This window comes from Rhea americana, unplaced genomic scaffold, assembly GCF_003343005.1.
Source record: "Rhea americana isolate MKP2758 unplaced genomic scaffold, rheAme1 scaffold_335, whole genome shotgun sequence".
NCBI lineage: Eukaryota > Metazoa > Chordata > Aves > Rheiformes > Rheidae > Rhea > Rhea americana.
In genome coordinates this window covers 417,877-431,943 of record NW_028186463.1, presented here as the reverse complement: position 1 = coordinate 431,943, position 14,067 = coordinate 417,877, and the positions used below count along the sequence as shown (strand labels likewise).

Here is a 14,067-nt window from a genome sequence, read left to right as displayed (position 1 = left end):
CACCCGCAAGCCCCGGGACCGGCACCGACACACCCCCGGCACCAGCACCGCGGTACCCCCGAGCCCCAGGACCGAGGCACCCTCGAGCACCGGGACTGAGACATCCCCAGCACCGGGACTGAGACACCCACGAGCACCAGGACTGGCACTGACACACCCCTGGCACTGGCACCGAGACACTCTCAAGCACCGGGACCGGCACGAACACACCCCCGGCACCGGCACCACGGTACCCCCGAGCATTGGGACCGAGACACCCTCGAGCACCGGGACCGGCACCGGCACACCCCGAGGACCAGCACTGCGGTAACCCCGAGCACCGGGACTGAGGAATCCCCAGGGCATCCCCGAGCACGGGGACCAAGACATCCCTGGGACCAGGACTGGGACTGGAACCGAGGCATCCCCGGGGCATCCCTGAGCACCAGGACCAAGATATCCCTGGGACTGGGACCAGGACCAGGACCAAGGCATCCCCAGGGCATCCCTGAGCACCGGGACCAAGACATCCCTGAGACTGGGACTGAGGCATCCCCGAGGCATCCCTGAGCACCAGGACTGCGGTACCCCAGGCCCGGCAGCACAGCACCCCTGGGTCCTGGGAGTRAAGCCCCTCCGGGCCTCGATTGCCGGGCTGCGATGCTTCCCGGAGCGGGCGCCCTCGCCTTCCTCCTCCGGTGCCTGCTGCTGCTCGTCGCTCCTGCCCGGACTCGTAAGTAGGCATCGGGGTCGGGCTTCCAGCTGCACTTGGGGGGTGTCTGCGGGGCTCAGCCTGGCCTCCGCACCCCCTGGCCCGGCCAGCCCCTCCATGCCTCAGTTTCYCCATTGCCAGGCTCCCCAGGGYTCTGMAATGGGGCTGGCCTGGAGGGGACCCCCATTGCCTTCCCATCACCTCTAACCTCTAGGCACGGGACCRGCAGGGAGAACCCGTGCGGGCCAGGGAGGGGATGGGCAAGCCGGTKTATTTTTTTGGGGGGATGCAGTGGCAGCTCCCCCAGGGGTACCAGTCTTCCTGCTCGCCTTGCAGACCCTTCAAATGGACCACCCCCTCGTCCCTGCATCCCCACGAAGGTGGCTGTGCCCCCCTCCACCTCCTGCTGGCCCCGGCTGCTTTCCAGGGATGTACAGCACCAAGCACACTGCTGCGCACTGGCAATGGGACCCAGTGACGGCACAGGGCTGTGGGGTTTTGGGAGCTGGAGGGGGGAACAGACTGCAGCTCCGGGAAACCCTCCTGCTGGCTGAAAATCGTGCAGGGCACAGCATTGAATTGCAGCCCTTCCCCTGCTCGGTGCATCTTGYCCCCTTGGGAGCAGAGGGAATGAGCTGTCTGGGGACACGAGCCCCCAGCCCAAAGCTGGTAGATCCCTTGTTCTCCTTGTGCATCCCTTGTTCTCTCCTRCTCCTGCTCCCAGCTGGCAAACTGGGGCAGAAAAGATTTGGGACAGGGAACGGGGAGGGAGATTCAGCACTTATACGAAAAGGCTTAAAGGACTCGGCCAGGGCTGTTTAGTAGTTTGGAGGGTGATGGAGGTTGTTACTCAGGGCCAGGAGATGGGTTTGGCTTGGGCGAGGCACCGGGACCCTGCCAACAGGCGCTGGGCACCCTTACAGCATCGCAAAGCCGCCCGAGTGCCAAGCAAACAAGCGCAGACCCATTGTGACCCTACGTTTATTCTCCCCTTTAATCTGTCAAAACCCCTGTGGAGCCCACTGGGACGGTCGCTGTGTTAGGGTGATTTATGACTTGCCTGGTGCCAGCAGTGCATTAGGCACTAGGCAAATAATCGTCCTTCTGGAGCGTGAACCCAAAATGCAGAGCACTGAGCTGCCTTGTCCTGAACACCGGGCGAGCTGGGGGAAAGGCAGGCRGCAGTTTCGGGCTGCAAGGGGGCAGGAGGACACAGCAAAATGTGATGAGGTTTCCAGCCTTTGCTCCCCAGGGCTGTGCGGAGATCTGGAGAGCAAATTCCTGGTGTGCTTGGCTTGTTTCTCTTGCCTGGACCCACTGAAAGCTGCTGAGCTCCAGCCCATGGCACCCGTTCCTTGTATGAGAGTGGTGGGTACGATTCCCCGCTCACCCCAGGGAGCTGCAGTAACTCTGGTACCCATGGTCAGAGGAGGATGGAGACATCCCTAGAAGGTGACTTGGATGCTGGAGATGCRTTTGCTCTTAAGAGGTGCCTGCTGATGGTGGCAAAGCCTCTAAGTTGGGCACAAGGCAGGATGAATCGAGTTTTTTGTGCTTTGGGGGAGCATGAGCCAGGTGTGTTTTGGAGATGGATGTAGCCTGGGAAGTGCTGGAGTCTGTTTGCGACACTATGAACGGTGATGTGGGCACTGCACGGCAGCGGGATGGGGCCAAGCTTGGTGGGGAGGTCATGGACTGTCCCTCAGCTCTGTGTCGCTTTGGCTTGCCTTTGGCTGTCTGCCAGACAAGCCYGTTCCCACTACGCCGAGGACTCGAGTGGGCTCCAGGTGCCAAGCGGCTGAAGACCAGAAGGTCTTGCTGAGAAGCTCCTGAGCAAATTGTGAACTCCACTGCTCACCTTGGGAACTCCCTGCTGCACGGTTTTCTTGTGGCTGAGTGCTTAGAAAGAATAAATACAGGAATAAATCAGTTACAAGCAGGCTCATCAACTGGGAGACCTACAGTGCTAAAAATAGGTGAGAAGCAGAAATGCTTGGGCTTCAAGGCAAGCCAGAGGAGAAGAATTTGCCCATAGAAACAGTCTATTTTAGGGGATTTACACTCTCAGCTGAAAAAATATCAGAGGCATAAGTTACTGGGCTGAATGTGCTGCAGGTCATCCACTATGAGTAATTCAGCAGCAATCGTTYAACGCAATGATATTTTGGCTGGAGGCATTTAAACACCGGCGTCTCCAGAGAGCACAGAGTAGGGCTTTTCCCCGGGAACTTGGAAGCTGTCTTTTCATTTTTAACTCAGCTTCCTGAGAGATGGGGCTCGTGAGATTGCCCACTCTGTCTGTCCCGCTCGGCAAATTCAATCCAACGTGACGAGGGACTCGGATCTCCAGGAGAGGAAGAACTGCCATAAAAAGCAAATCATTCCGGCAGCCACAGTAAGGGAGAGATGAGGGCTGCCCACCTTGGTTTAGGCATCCAGGCATCACCTTGGGACCCAGCCCTCATCTGCTCTGCTGCGGGGATGCTCTGAGTGCGGGATTTCACTCTCGAGGCCATTAGGATGCAACATGCCAAAGGCCCGGTGTGTTCTAACTAATCCCTTCGCAGCTAAGTTGCATTTTAAGCCCTTCATAAATACTGGGCTGTGATATGACTGTCTGGATTTTCTGTAGTCAGACAGTGCTTCTTGCTCCTTATTTCTAGCGGCTCTTAAAACTCGCAAACTGGTTTGCGTAAACACACTGCTGCGCGCTGGGCACAACACTGGCTGGCAGGTGCGTGATTTCCGAAAGGGCCATCGGAGCTGGGGACCCAGCTCGGACATGCCCTGCTCAGGGGAGGAATAAACCCGGGCTGCAGAAACGGAGGAAATCTCTGCGCCTGGGGCTAGTGGGGGCACGCGTGGAGACCGGGGCTGCGCTGCGGAAAGAGTTGGGGGAGAAGCAAGGCTTCGTGTCTTTAGACTGCGGCATGTTTTGGTAGCATCTGTGCTGTGAAATCTTGGATCAGCTGGAACCTGTTTGATAGCCGACATGCAACTCTCCGCCGGGGAAACCGAGGCATGTCCTGTGAAGGCAGCGAGCCCTGATGAGGCACCTGGACAATATCCCTCCGCATCGTCCACGATGCCCCCTTGGGTTGTGCGACTCCCTGGCCTCAAGGCTGCTCTGCGAGGCAGACTGTAYGGCAGGACTGGCGGTGGCCTTCTGCGGTGGGCAAGCAAAGGAGAAGAGGTTGCTTCTCTCATTTTCTATGCCTTCAGGTCTTGCGGGAGCATTTACTCCTGCCTAACTGTGACTCAAGGCTTTACCTGTGGTAGGGGATTCACTGGTGTCTTGTAGCATAGCTGAGCTCRTGGTTTAGCCCATGGTGATTTGTGTGGGTTTCTCTTTCCTCCATGCTGTTCTTTCTTGCCATTAAACAACAAGTGAGACATGAAACTAATGGAGAGAGTCCAGCRTAGGGCTACRAAGATGATCCGAGGGCTGGAGCACCTGCCCTGTGAGGAACGGCTGCGAGAGCTGGGCCTGTTCAGCCTGGGGAAGAGCAGACTGAGGGGGGATCTGATCAATGTGTATAAGTACCTGAAGGGAGGGTGTCAAGGGGACAGGGACAAACTCTTTTCAGTTGCCCTGTGTGACAGGACAAGAGGCAATGGGCAGAAATTGAAGCACAGGAAGTTCTGCCTGAAGGTGAGGGGGAATTTCTTCCCTGTGAGAGTGACGGAGCACTGGACCAGGTTGCCCAGAGAGGTKGTGGAGTCTCCTTCTCTGTAGACCTTCAACACCCGCCTGGATGCAACCCTGTCTAACATGACGTAGGTGACCCTACTGAGCAGGGAGGTTGAACTAGATGATCTCCAGCGGTCCTTTCCAACCTCAACCATTCTGTGATTCTGAACCTTAATGCACTTGCATCCTGGCTGAAGCTGGACAGGTGAGAAATGAGTTGAGGGGGACAGTCAGACAGAGAATACAAATGTGTATGGCTTGTCCTAYATGAACCAGGCTGAGAACATGCAGCTGGCAGAACCAGTGGGTCAAACAGGCCCTGCACTTATCTGCTGGGATCCGGTGTAAGTCAGGAGTGATCTCCTGATCCTGCCGCTGTGATCCCATGTGTGCAGAGACTGGGCCTGGGAATAGGTGTGTGGACAGGTGCAATCCCCTGAGGCTGTTTGAGATATAGTGTAAATACAGCTCTAAACCTCACWCAACCCATCGGGGCCCTCTGGTCAGGTCTGGAAAATCCCAGGCTGGGGGCTGGGGACGGAGGAGCAGGATCTTATATGCATGTGTGAAAGCATACAAACGTGTAGATCTTTTGCCATGCACATGTGTGTGTGACCTGACTTCCCTGGGCGTCAGTCCCTCCTGAATCCACAGACGAGTGACGTGAACATAGCTGAACCTGAGCAAGACGATGATCTGGCAGCCAGAGCCTAGTRTTTCAGTAGCAGTCATGCATGCAGATTTAATAGTTTGCTTTGGTTCCTGTTAATAAACTGCCCCACCAGGCTCAAGAACAGTGCAGGAGAGCACCTCCCATCTGCCAGGAGGATTCCCAGTCTGGGCGTGTGAGTGGACCAGTACTGGGGCTACTGCTTGAGTTTGGCCAACCCTTTTTTCTGGGTTCAGCTGGAAACTGAACATATTTGTGCACTGGGATTGTTCACACTGGCAAATGTCCCTGGTGGCCAGGGGATCTGTGGTCATTCCCTGTTTTGGCAGGGCAGATTTTAGATGGCACAAAAGCTGTGCTATACTGCGTCTGCAGTTTTGGAAAATGGGCTCTAACCTGTTTTAACTCCTAATTTAGTTGTAGTTGAAGTCCTCAGGTAGCAGGACAAGTTGCATGATGTCGAGGGACCTGCAGAGATGTCCTTGTCCTTACTGCCTGATGCAAATGTGGAGTATGTGCAATGAACTGGTTTGAACGGGCTGTGCCAGTGGGCAAGAARGCTTGGAGGGACATGTCACATGGATCTGCTAGCCTGAGAGGACTTGTCTGTGTCTGAGCCCCAGGAAATGTCTGGGGGTGGTGCGACCAACATCAGCCAGTCTGATGGGTAAGCAAGAAGTCTTGCCTGTTGTCGCTGTCCTGAGTCAGAATTAATGACCCATGAACCAGTAACCCGCCAGCAAGTTAGTAGGACCATTATGAGCACCTTGAGCTTTAGAAAAGCTAGGTCAGAGCTCATGCTCTGGTCAAGACCAGGAAACCCATGGCCATGTAGGAAATCTGGCTCCATTGCTCTTGTCTGCTCACCAGCCTGTGTTGTCCTTGGGAAGCTGAACCAAGCAGTCCTTCAAATGCAGTCATGCTGGGAGAATGCTCTGGCTGAATAACTCTTCTTTGTGCCTGTCTAAATACCCTCAGCAAAATATCTGGAGCAAATGCTGGATTTCCTTTTGTTCTACCAGAGAAATCTACCTTGAGGAATATAGATCTGAAAAAAAMCATGGAGCTATGAAAAGGGAGACAGTGGGGTCTTCAGTTCATTGTCTGTCACTGTATCTAGAGTGGGAGGACAAAGACCTGGAATGGTGTCTCTTCAGCGGCTGAGGCACAAAACCATTGAGATGTTTGACACAAGGAGGCTTTGGAGGCAATTCTTGCGGTGTGAGGGAGACATCAGTGGTCACCAGAGGCAGACCAGGAGGGGTTTCTCCAGGCCATTCACTTTCGATCTAGCGCATCTCGGCCATCCCTAGGAGATGCTACTCTAGCCGCTGTGTAGAGCATCTCAGAGCCTCTGCAATAGCTTACTTCGGTGCTAAATCTCCTTGTAGCTGGAAAGCTTCCTGTAATGTCTGCCCTGAATCATCCTGGCTGTGCCCCAAGTTGATGGCTTCTTGTTGTCCCTATTGTGGCTGGAGATTACCCTTTCATTTGTAGCAGCTCTGTGTAGCCTTGTCCTCCCTGTTGTACTATTTGTCTCATATTACATGCCCTTCCTTGCTGTCCAGGAGGCAATTAATGATAATTGATGATAATTAATGACAATTAAAGTAAACTAGGGCTTGAGCACAGCCTCAAGTAGTGTCCAGGCATGTCCAGACTCTTCATTGCTGGCACACTCCCCAGCATGAGTTGGGCTGTGCCAGCTTGGGCTTTGCCAAATGCATGGGCATGGTCCGGGGACAGTCGAGGCCAGGGCTCTTCCAGCAGGCAGGTACAGACATGAGCTAGGCCAGACCACTTGCTCCAGGCCCTAGTCTGTGCTATTTACTGGTCTGAATGTAGCCAGGTGGTCCTCCCTCAAGAAAACACCAGAGCCACTGCAGAGAATGGCTGTTGGAGCAGGAGGCATTGGGGAAACCTTCCTGTCATGCACTGTCCCAGGAAAGCCCTAGGGGTGAGCAAGGTAGCGTGGCTGCTGCCCGGAGTGGTCACTCTCCACAGCATCTCCCACCCTTCCTCCAGGCACAAGGACACAGGACTTGCTTGTGTGCCAGACGAATTATTTCCATGGCTTTTAGTTATTTTTTCCAGCATATATAATACATAATAACTCTCTTAGGAATGCAGTCTGTGCTGTAGTGAGAGCTCTTTTATTTGGGAAGAAACGAGCTAGGCAGGACCTGTTCTTGGAGACAACCATGGCAGATGAGCCCGTGTCCCGTATGAATGAGAACAGCCCATGTCCACTGTGGTGACTCTATGACTGCAGCCTACTTCTAGGAGCACCCTGGGCTCCAGGCTCCATTGACCAGCTGCACCAAGAAGAAACATCCACTCTTCAATAGACCAAGGAATAGGAAGGTGAGGGCTTCACCCTTGTCTTGCTTTTGTGGATAAAAGGAAGGAAATCTCTCCTTTTGCAATGGGGAGCTTGCCCCTTCCCAACTCTGCTTCCTGCTTCCGGCTCCTGCAGTACCAGCCTCAAATGCGGAGCTTCTGGATTGAGCTCAAACCCAGCCTGGGCTGTGTCTCTGCAGATGGTGTGAGGTGGGCTGCTCTGTTGTCTCCTCCTGCCCCAGGACTGCATGGAAGGAAACCCAAGACAGTAAATTTTTGGTACTGCAACCTTGAAAACGCTCTGTAGCTCAAGAGCCCTCCTTGGAAAAAGAAAAGTAAAACAACATGACTTTTGTGTGCRTGCTCATGCTATTGCTGTCGATGCAATAAATAAGGAGACTGAAAGGCACGGGAGCAATTTACTGCCACAAATGGCTTTTCACTCAGAGCAAATTGGGAAGATATCCAACGTTTGATCTCTGAAAATGAAATTAGTAGCCTGGCATGGGAAAAAATGATCCGGAGCCTCCAGCTTTTAGGCCTCTTCCTTCCATCCATCCCCAGATTGCTTTTAACCAAACATGCATGTGCTTCTTGCCAAATATGCAGCATAGTGCTGCTGAGATGCGGACAAGTGTCTGCTGCTGCCCAGTGCTGCCAGTCGTCTTTAATTTTACCAGCGGGCCCTTTGCAGACGTGAATCAGGCTTGCTTTCAAGGGCTGGATCCAAACCAGGGTTCCACTTGTGAAAGGCAAGTGATTAAATGTTTTATCGAAGCAGCCAGCTGGCATGGGAGCCAGCAAGCTGAGCAGGGCCATGTCACATGAAGGCAACTAGATTTCTTCATCCTCAGCATAATTCATGAAGATGCTGCAAGCAGGGAAAAATGAAGTCATTTTCTCACCCATTTTTCAAAATGATGGTGAGTTTTTCTTTTTCCTTTTTTTTCTTTTTTTCCTTTTTCTCCCTGGTTTCTGCTGTTCCTAGCCATGTGCTCCSTGTTCTGGCTAGGTTTAATGGAAGCTCATGTTGTGCCTAGGCAGGGAAATGGGTTTGCTCACCTGTCAGAAGTTGGGACYGGCTATGGGAACAGTGAAGAGAGCCCTCTGCTCTGTGCTTGTGGTAGTGGAGGTTTCTGCTGGTGGTGGCAGTATCTCCTGTTAGCCAGGGATGCGGAGCCTGCTCTTTATTCAGCGTTCAAGGGATGCACCACTGTGCTTGGGCCAGGGAGTCTGCACCACTGGTGGTGGCCTCGTCTGAAGCTGCACCCTGGAGAATCACATGCTTGAACCTATCAGCGCCATGAGGACTGCTATCCTGGTCATGGTAGAGGATCCCTTGGGTTCATCCMGATGAGCAGATGGTCAGAAGCCTTGTGGACCTACACAGTCTATGTGCACAACTTGCTGGAGGTGGGGTGRCAGCACATGATGATGATTGTACGAGTTTTGCCTAGCTGATGGGAGAAACACTTATATTAAGGTGGCAGCATCTCCAGCTTTGGCAAAGTGGGGCAATGCTGGCCAGGCTAGCTCAGCCGCTGCCGTTCCGCACACGCTTACCCACAGTGATGAAGTGGCGCATGGGATGGGTTTTAGCAGCACTGAAGTGGTGAACTCCACCAAGGTAGCTTTGGGGACCCTCTACTGCTCATTGGGGAGTCTAAACAGCAGCGTAGCAGATTCAGCACCCCCCTGACTTGCCCATCCCCAGGTTTTGTGTGATGTCCGTAGGCCGYGGGCTCCGTGGCTGGGCAGCAGCGAGGCACCCTGCCCTCCCACGGCGGGCGGTGGGAGCTGGGCACCATGCCTTGGAAAACAACCGTGTCAGCCCRCTCCCCTTCTCCCCACAGTGCTGGCGGTCCCCAGGGCAGCATAAGGTTTTAAAGGCCTGTAAATGCTTCAGGGAGCATAAATATCTCAGCTGCCTTCGAGCAACATGATCGCCCAGACTACCTCAAATCCCCTCGATGACATAACCTTTTAAATCACCTTAATTTTTTAGTGGGGCTGTAAGCACTTAAACCACTAATAACATACACGGACAGGCATGTGCTTATTCACAGAAGAGCTGGAGCCTCAGTGCATCTTCTCATGATGATATGATTGGGAAGGAATAGAAAAATGGATGGTTTTGTTCAGTTCAGGGCAAAATTTGTTTTTGATCAGGCTGCAGTTTTTCAACATCCCAAGAAATATTTGTGTTAAAAATTGGGTAGTTTAAAAATCGCTGGCTTCTGTACAGTGGGCTGTGCCCTTCCTTTGCCACGTGGGTATGGGATGGGTTTGTGTGTCTGCCGTGGGAACCCACGCTGGTGTCTGTAGTGTCCAGCTGTCCCCACTGGGCTTGCTGGCTGTTTAGAGGTGACAGCGGGTATTTCATGGGCAGCAGCTGGCAGGGGGGAGGTTGGCAGTGGGTTTGAGGTTATCCTTCCTGCAAAAGCCACAGTTTGTTCTAAGACAGCAGCGATGAGAAGTGACTCSCGATAGCCAATAGCCACTGTATGTAGCTTTATGGTCTCAGTGGCCAAGGTGGACTTGCCATCCCCTTTGACAGACTCATAAACTAGGAATTTGGTACCAGATTTGTGCTGGGTTGAGCCCTGTGCAGCCAGTGGCTCCCTGGGGCTTACACTGGTGTGATGGGCAAGCCAGCACCACCCTGCTCCTTASAGCAGATGCTCAGCTGCTTGTGTGCTGGCAGTGCTGGCCAARAGATCCTTGAGAGAACAAGCTGAAGCTTGTAAGGGGAGCAAGAGGTTTTCCTTCAGAATGCTCTTCTACCCCAAAACATCTTTTTCTGGATAGCTGTGAAAATGTCCCCTAAACTCAGCTCCTTTTCTCCCTGCCACTGTTCACTCTGCTAGTCTTCCTGAGTGAAATTCAGTCCCATAGCATCACCCTGAAATCACCTTCAGATGAGCATATCTGACCTRTTTGAGAGGGGTGACTTTAATTTATGCCTCAGAAATACCTGTTCTCTCCCTTGCCTGAAAGGGAATCCAGTTTGAACACAGGAGCTGCCATTTGGTCGGATAGGTCCCAACCTAAAGAAAAAAATCATAGCCAAAAAAAAAAAACAGGAAAGAAAAGCTTTGGGGAATATCTTGTGTTGGAGTTGAGTGGGCAGGATACAGCTGTCAGCTTCTCATAGGTGGCGGCATGAATGCACTGAGCCATCCTTGCTCTGCTCATTATAGAGGGAGAAGAGCTCTTCCAAGGACTGTCCTTTTCTTCCACAAAGCTTCTCCCTGTTGACTTTCAGGGCCAGATATGTTCTGCGATTTCAATGGCAAGAAGTACAGCCCAGGAGAGAGCTGGCACCCCTATCTGGAGCCTCAGGGGCTGATGTACTGCATCCGCTGCACCTGCACCGAGGTACGTCTCTCCACGCAGCCGTGGCAGGAGGTGGTAGTGATGCCACTGTGTTGGTGTGCTGCTTTGGCAGCCTTTAAACAGTCTGATTCTGGTGTCAAAATTTCATCAGAGAAGCCTCTTCTGGTACCAGAGGGACAATAATCTGTCTCCTTCTGAAAACCTCCTGCATTCCCCCCCATGAGTGTTGGGTTGGCTTTGGGAGGGACTTGACTCAGCAATGTAGGTGGGCTTTGGGTGGAGGGGGCTTAGGGCTGCAATGGGGCCAACGGTGATCTTTGATGATGAGAAATGAGCCTGTAGCCTGGCCTGGCAGGCAGGTGTGAAGCAAGGATGGTGATGTGCTTGGCTAGGAGAGTTAAACCAATACAACCTGTCACGATAACAGGGCCATCATGCAACATTTTCTTTCTCTGCTGGGAGCTGTAGAGAAAGACCATGAAAGGAGCAACTTTGTGAAGCTCCAGTTTGCTCTCCTTCTCTCCCCAGAATGCCAACATGAGATGCTATCGGATCCAGTGCCCAGCTCTGCAGTGCGCCAGTCCCGTCACGGACCCCCAGCAGTGCTGCCCGCGGTGTGGTGGTAGGTGACCATCCCATATCTCCATCAGACCAAAGAGGGGCTGATTGGGAGGGAAAGGGAAACACAGCAGTTTYGGGCCCATTTTGGGGCAGCTGAGCRAGAGCAAAGGGGAATTGTCTCAYRTGAGAGAAGAAAACCCTTTATGTGGTTAGATCACTCCCTCAGGCCACCACGTCAGTGCTCTGCCAGGGACACAAAACCCCGTTGTCCCCTTATGTATGCCAAGGACGCAGGCAGACATCTTATACGTGGAGAAACTGAGGCATGGCACGGGGCTCKGTTGCAGTCACGCAGGTATCTCTCGATTGCACATACATGCCTAGGGCGGCTCATCAGCACTGGGTCCAGCTGCGTGGTGGGGTCACGGCAACAACGGCTGCTCGGGCTGCCCACATTGCTCTTTCCCTCCCCAAAATGTCACTTAGATGGAAATGGACTTTTTACCAGACCTCTTTCCCCAACTACCCCTCATCCTGAGAAGGCTTTTAGAGACAAACTGTTAGTTCACATTTCAATGACAAGCTAGAAACCAGCACTATATTGAGATCATTTGTCAGCAAAATGTTTTGGCTGTGGGAAAAACAAACATTTTAGTTGCACACTGAAGATTTTCACAAAATTCTTGAATTTTTCCCTTCCCAGATGTAATCTGTAAGTGACTGCCAACATCAGCCAGAGTCAGATCAAAAAGGCTTATCCCATGGGTAATTAGGTAAAAATGAAAACCACCTTTTTTTTCTAATTTCCCTCCCAAAATAACTGATGGTTTTTAACTAGCTTTGCCACTACTTTGGCACAAGAGCTTTGGAGGTGTGATTTCACCCTTGCAATGAGCTCAGAGCGGTCACGGCAGCCTTGGTCCCCAAGGCTTTTGCACAGCTAATTCCCATGGGCACTAGACTCCATCCTGCTTTTGAGAGGGGCCCTAGTGCATACACCCATGGGACCAGGGCCGCAGGAGCAGCAGGGCCACACGGTGCCCCAGCTAGTTCTCCGTGAGGACTGTGGTATGCTGGCCCTAGAAGCCGGCCCAGCAGGGAGGCATGGCTCTCCAGGTGAGGTGAGGGAACTACCTCCCTTCATGCCCTTGTCCTACGGGTGCTTTGGTGTGGGATGGCTTTTCAGCGATCCTAGYCTGATTATGAGATAGGGGATCGTGCTGTGTTTACAGGACTCATACCAGGCATAGCTGGCTCATCCCAGCCTGGATCTGGTGCTGCGCAGTCTGGTAAAAGTGCTCCGTGTTTATGTCTCCCTCTCGAAGATGGTCCTGGCTCCTTGTTTTTCAGCCAGGGAGCTGGCTGAGCACCCACACTATGTTGGGGCTGGGGAGGGGATGGCTCTTAGCCCACTGCTTTCTCCCTTCCAGAGCCAAATTCACCTTCTGGCCTCCGGGCACCTGTGAAGTCCTGCCAGTACAATGGGACAACATATCAGCAAGGCGAGATGTTCACCACGAGTGAGCTCTTTCCCAGCCGCCAGCCGAACCAGTGTGTGCAGTGCAGCTGCTCTGTAAGCTACTTCTGAGCTCGTGGGACGCCAAGTGGGAGGCAGCAGGGAGGCAGGGAGGGTTTGGGGTTAGGTCCTGCACCCTGGTAATATCGCACTAGATGAAAAACTTCCGAGGATGGTGGAGGCTGGTCTCTACCTGCAGGGCTTGTGTCTACACTGCTGTGCAGGAGCAGCCTGGGGAAACCAGCCTCATCACCTGGACACACAGCTTATTTACTGCAGATCCCATGGGCCAATTCTGGGCTGAGCCTGCTGGTGCTCCTTTGGGAGGGCAGGCAGAAAAACCCTGTCCCCAACCTTGGCTTTGAGCACWCTAATGGATGTGTTTGCTTGCTGTGTGGACCAGCCTTCATGCTTTGGGCCTGTAACTGCAACATCCAGCTATCCTGCCCCACCGAGACATTGTACGAGAGATGACCAGCAGAGAGACCAGTCCGGGAGCCTTTCTACATACACTCCTGATGCCAAGCAAATGGGATTCATAGGCAGGGGATCTGGGGGAGACGATACTGTCTCCAAGGAGATGTGGATATGAGGTATCAGGTCTTGGGCTTTAGAGATTTCTAGGAAGCTGAATTTGGTATTGAGCCAGCTGGTGAGACCAGACCCACTGGCCATTGCTTTGTGCATAGCCAGGGTGCCTGGGTATCATAGTGCCTCCAGCAGCCAGTTTGGGACTCCTCCTGCCCARCACAGCTTTACGTGGCAAGAGCTCACTCTCGAAGCAGCCAAGAGACAATGGCAAAGATGACAGCATTTACAACAGAGCCTCGTAGTGCTGGAGTCAGTGATGACAAAGGGCAGGCACCCAGTGAGCTTTGTCCYTTCTGCTTGGATTTAAGTGGAAGCTGGACCCAGCACTGAGACGTGTTCGGGTKCTCCAGCACTGTGGGTTTATCTTCTCTGCCTTCCCAGAGGGCAGGGACCTGTCCTGTCAACCAGACAGCAGCTGGGATGCTGTGTGGTCCATAGTACCTGGATCCGGTGGTGAATTGCCTGTCTGCCATCCATTTGCCAGTGCCTGATAGATGTTCCTCTTCCCTGAATGTTCAGGAAGCCCCCCAGGCAGGCCTTGGCTCCACTCTGCCCCATTCTCTCCCACCCGCTGCCTGCCCAGGCTGGGATCCTGTGAATGCCTGTCAAAAACTAAGTCCTGACGCTTTGCTCGAGAGGCAAGAGCCAGCCTGGCCAGGGAGGACGACGAA

At 53.3% G+C, this 14,067-nt stretch overlaps 1 protein-coding gene across 1 annotated transcript in view; it reads left to right on the top strand.

Annotated features, from left to right (window-relative positions):
- CHRDL2 (chordin like 2) overlaps positions 1-14,067 on the top strand; it is a 58,492-nt gene that overhangs the window by 22,032 nt on the left and 22,393 nt on the right. The window contains exons 3-5 of the mRNA XM_085311230.1: positions 10,658-10,770; positions 11,257-11,350; positions 12,720-12,862. Coding sequence (XP_085167356.1) covers positions 10,658-10,770; positions 11,257-11,350; positions 12,720-12,862 — 350 coding nt within the window. The remainder of the gene's footprint in view (positions 1-10,657; positions 10,771-11,256; positions 11,351-12,719; positions 12,863-14,067) is intronic.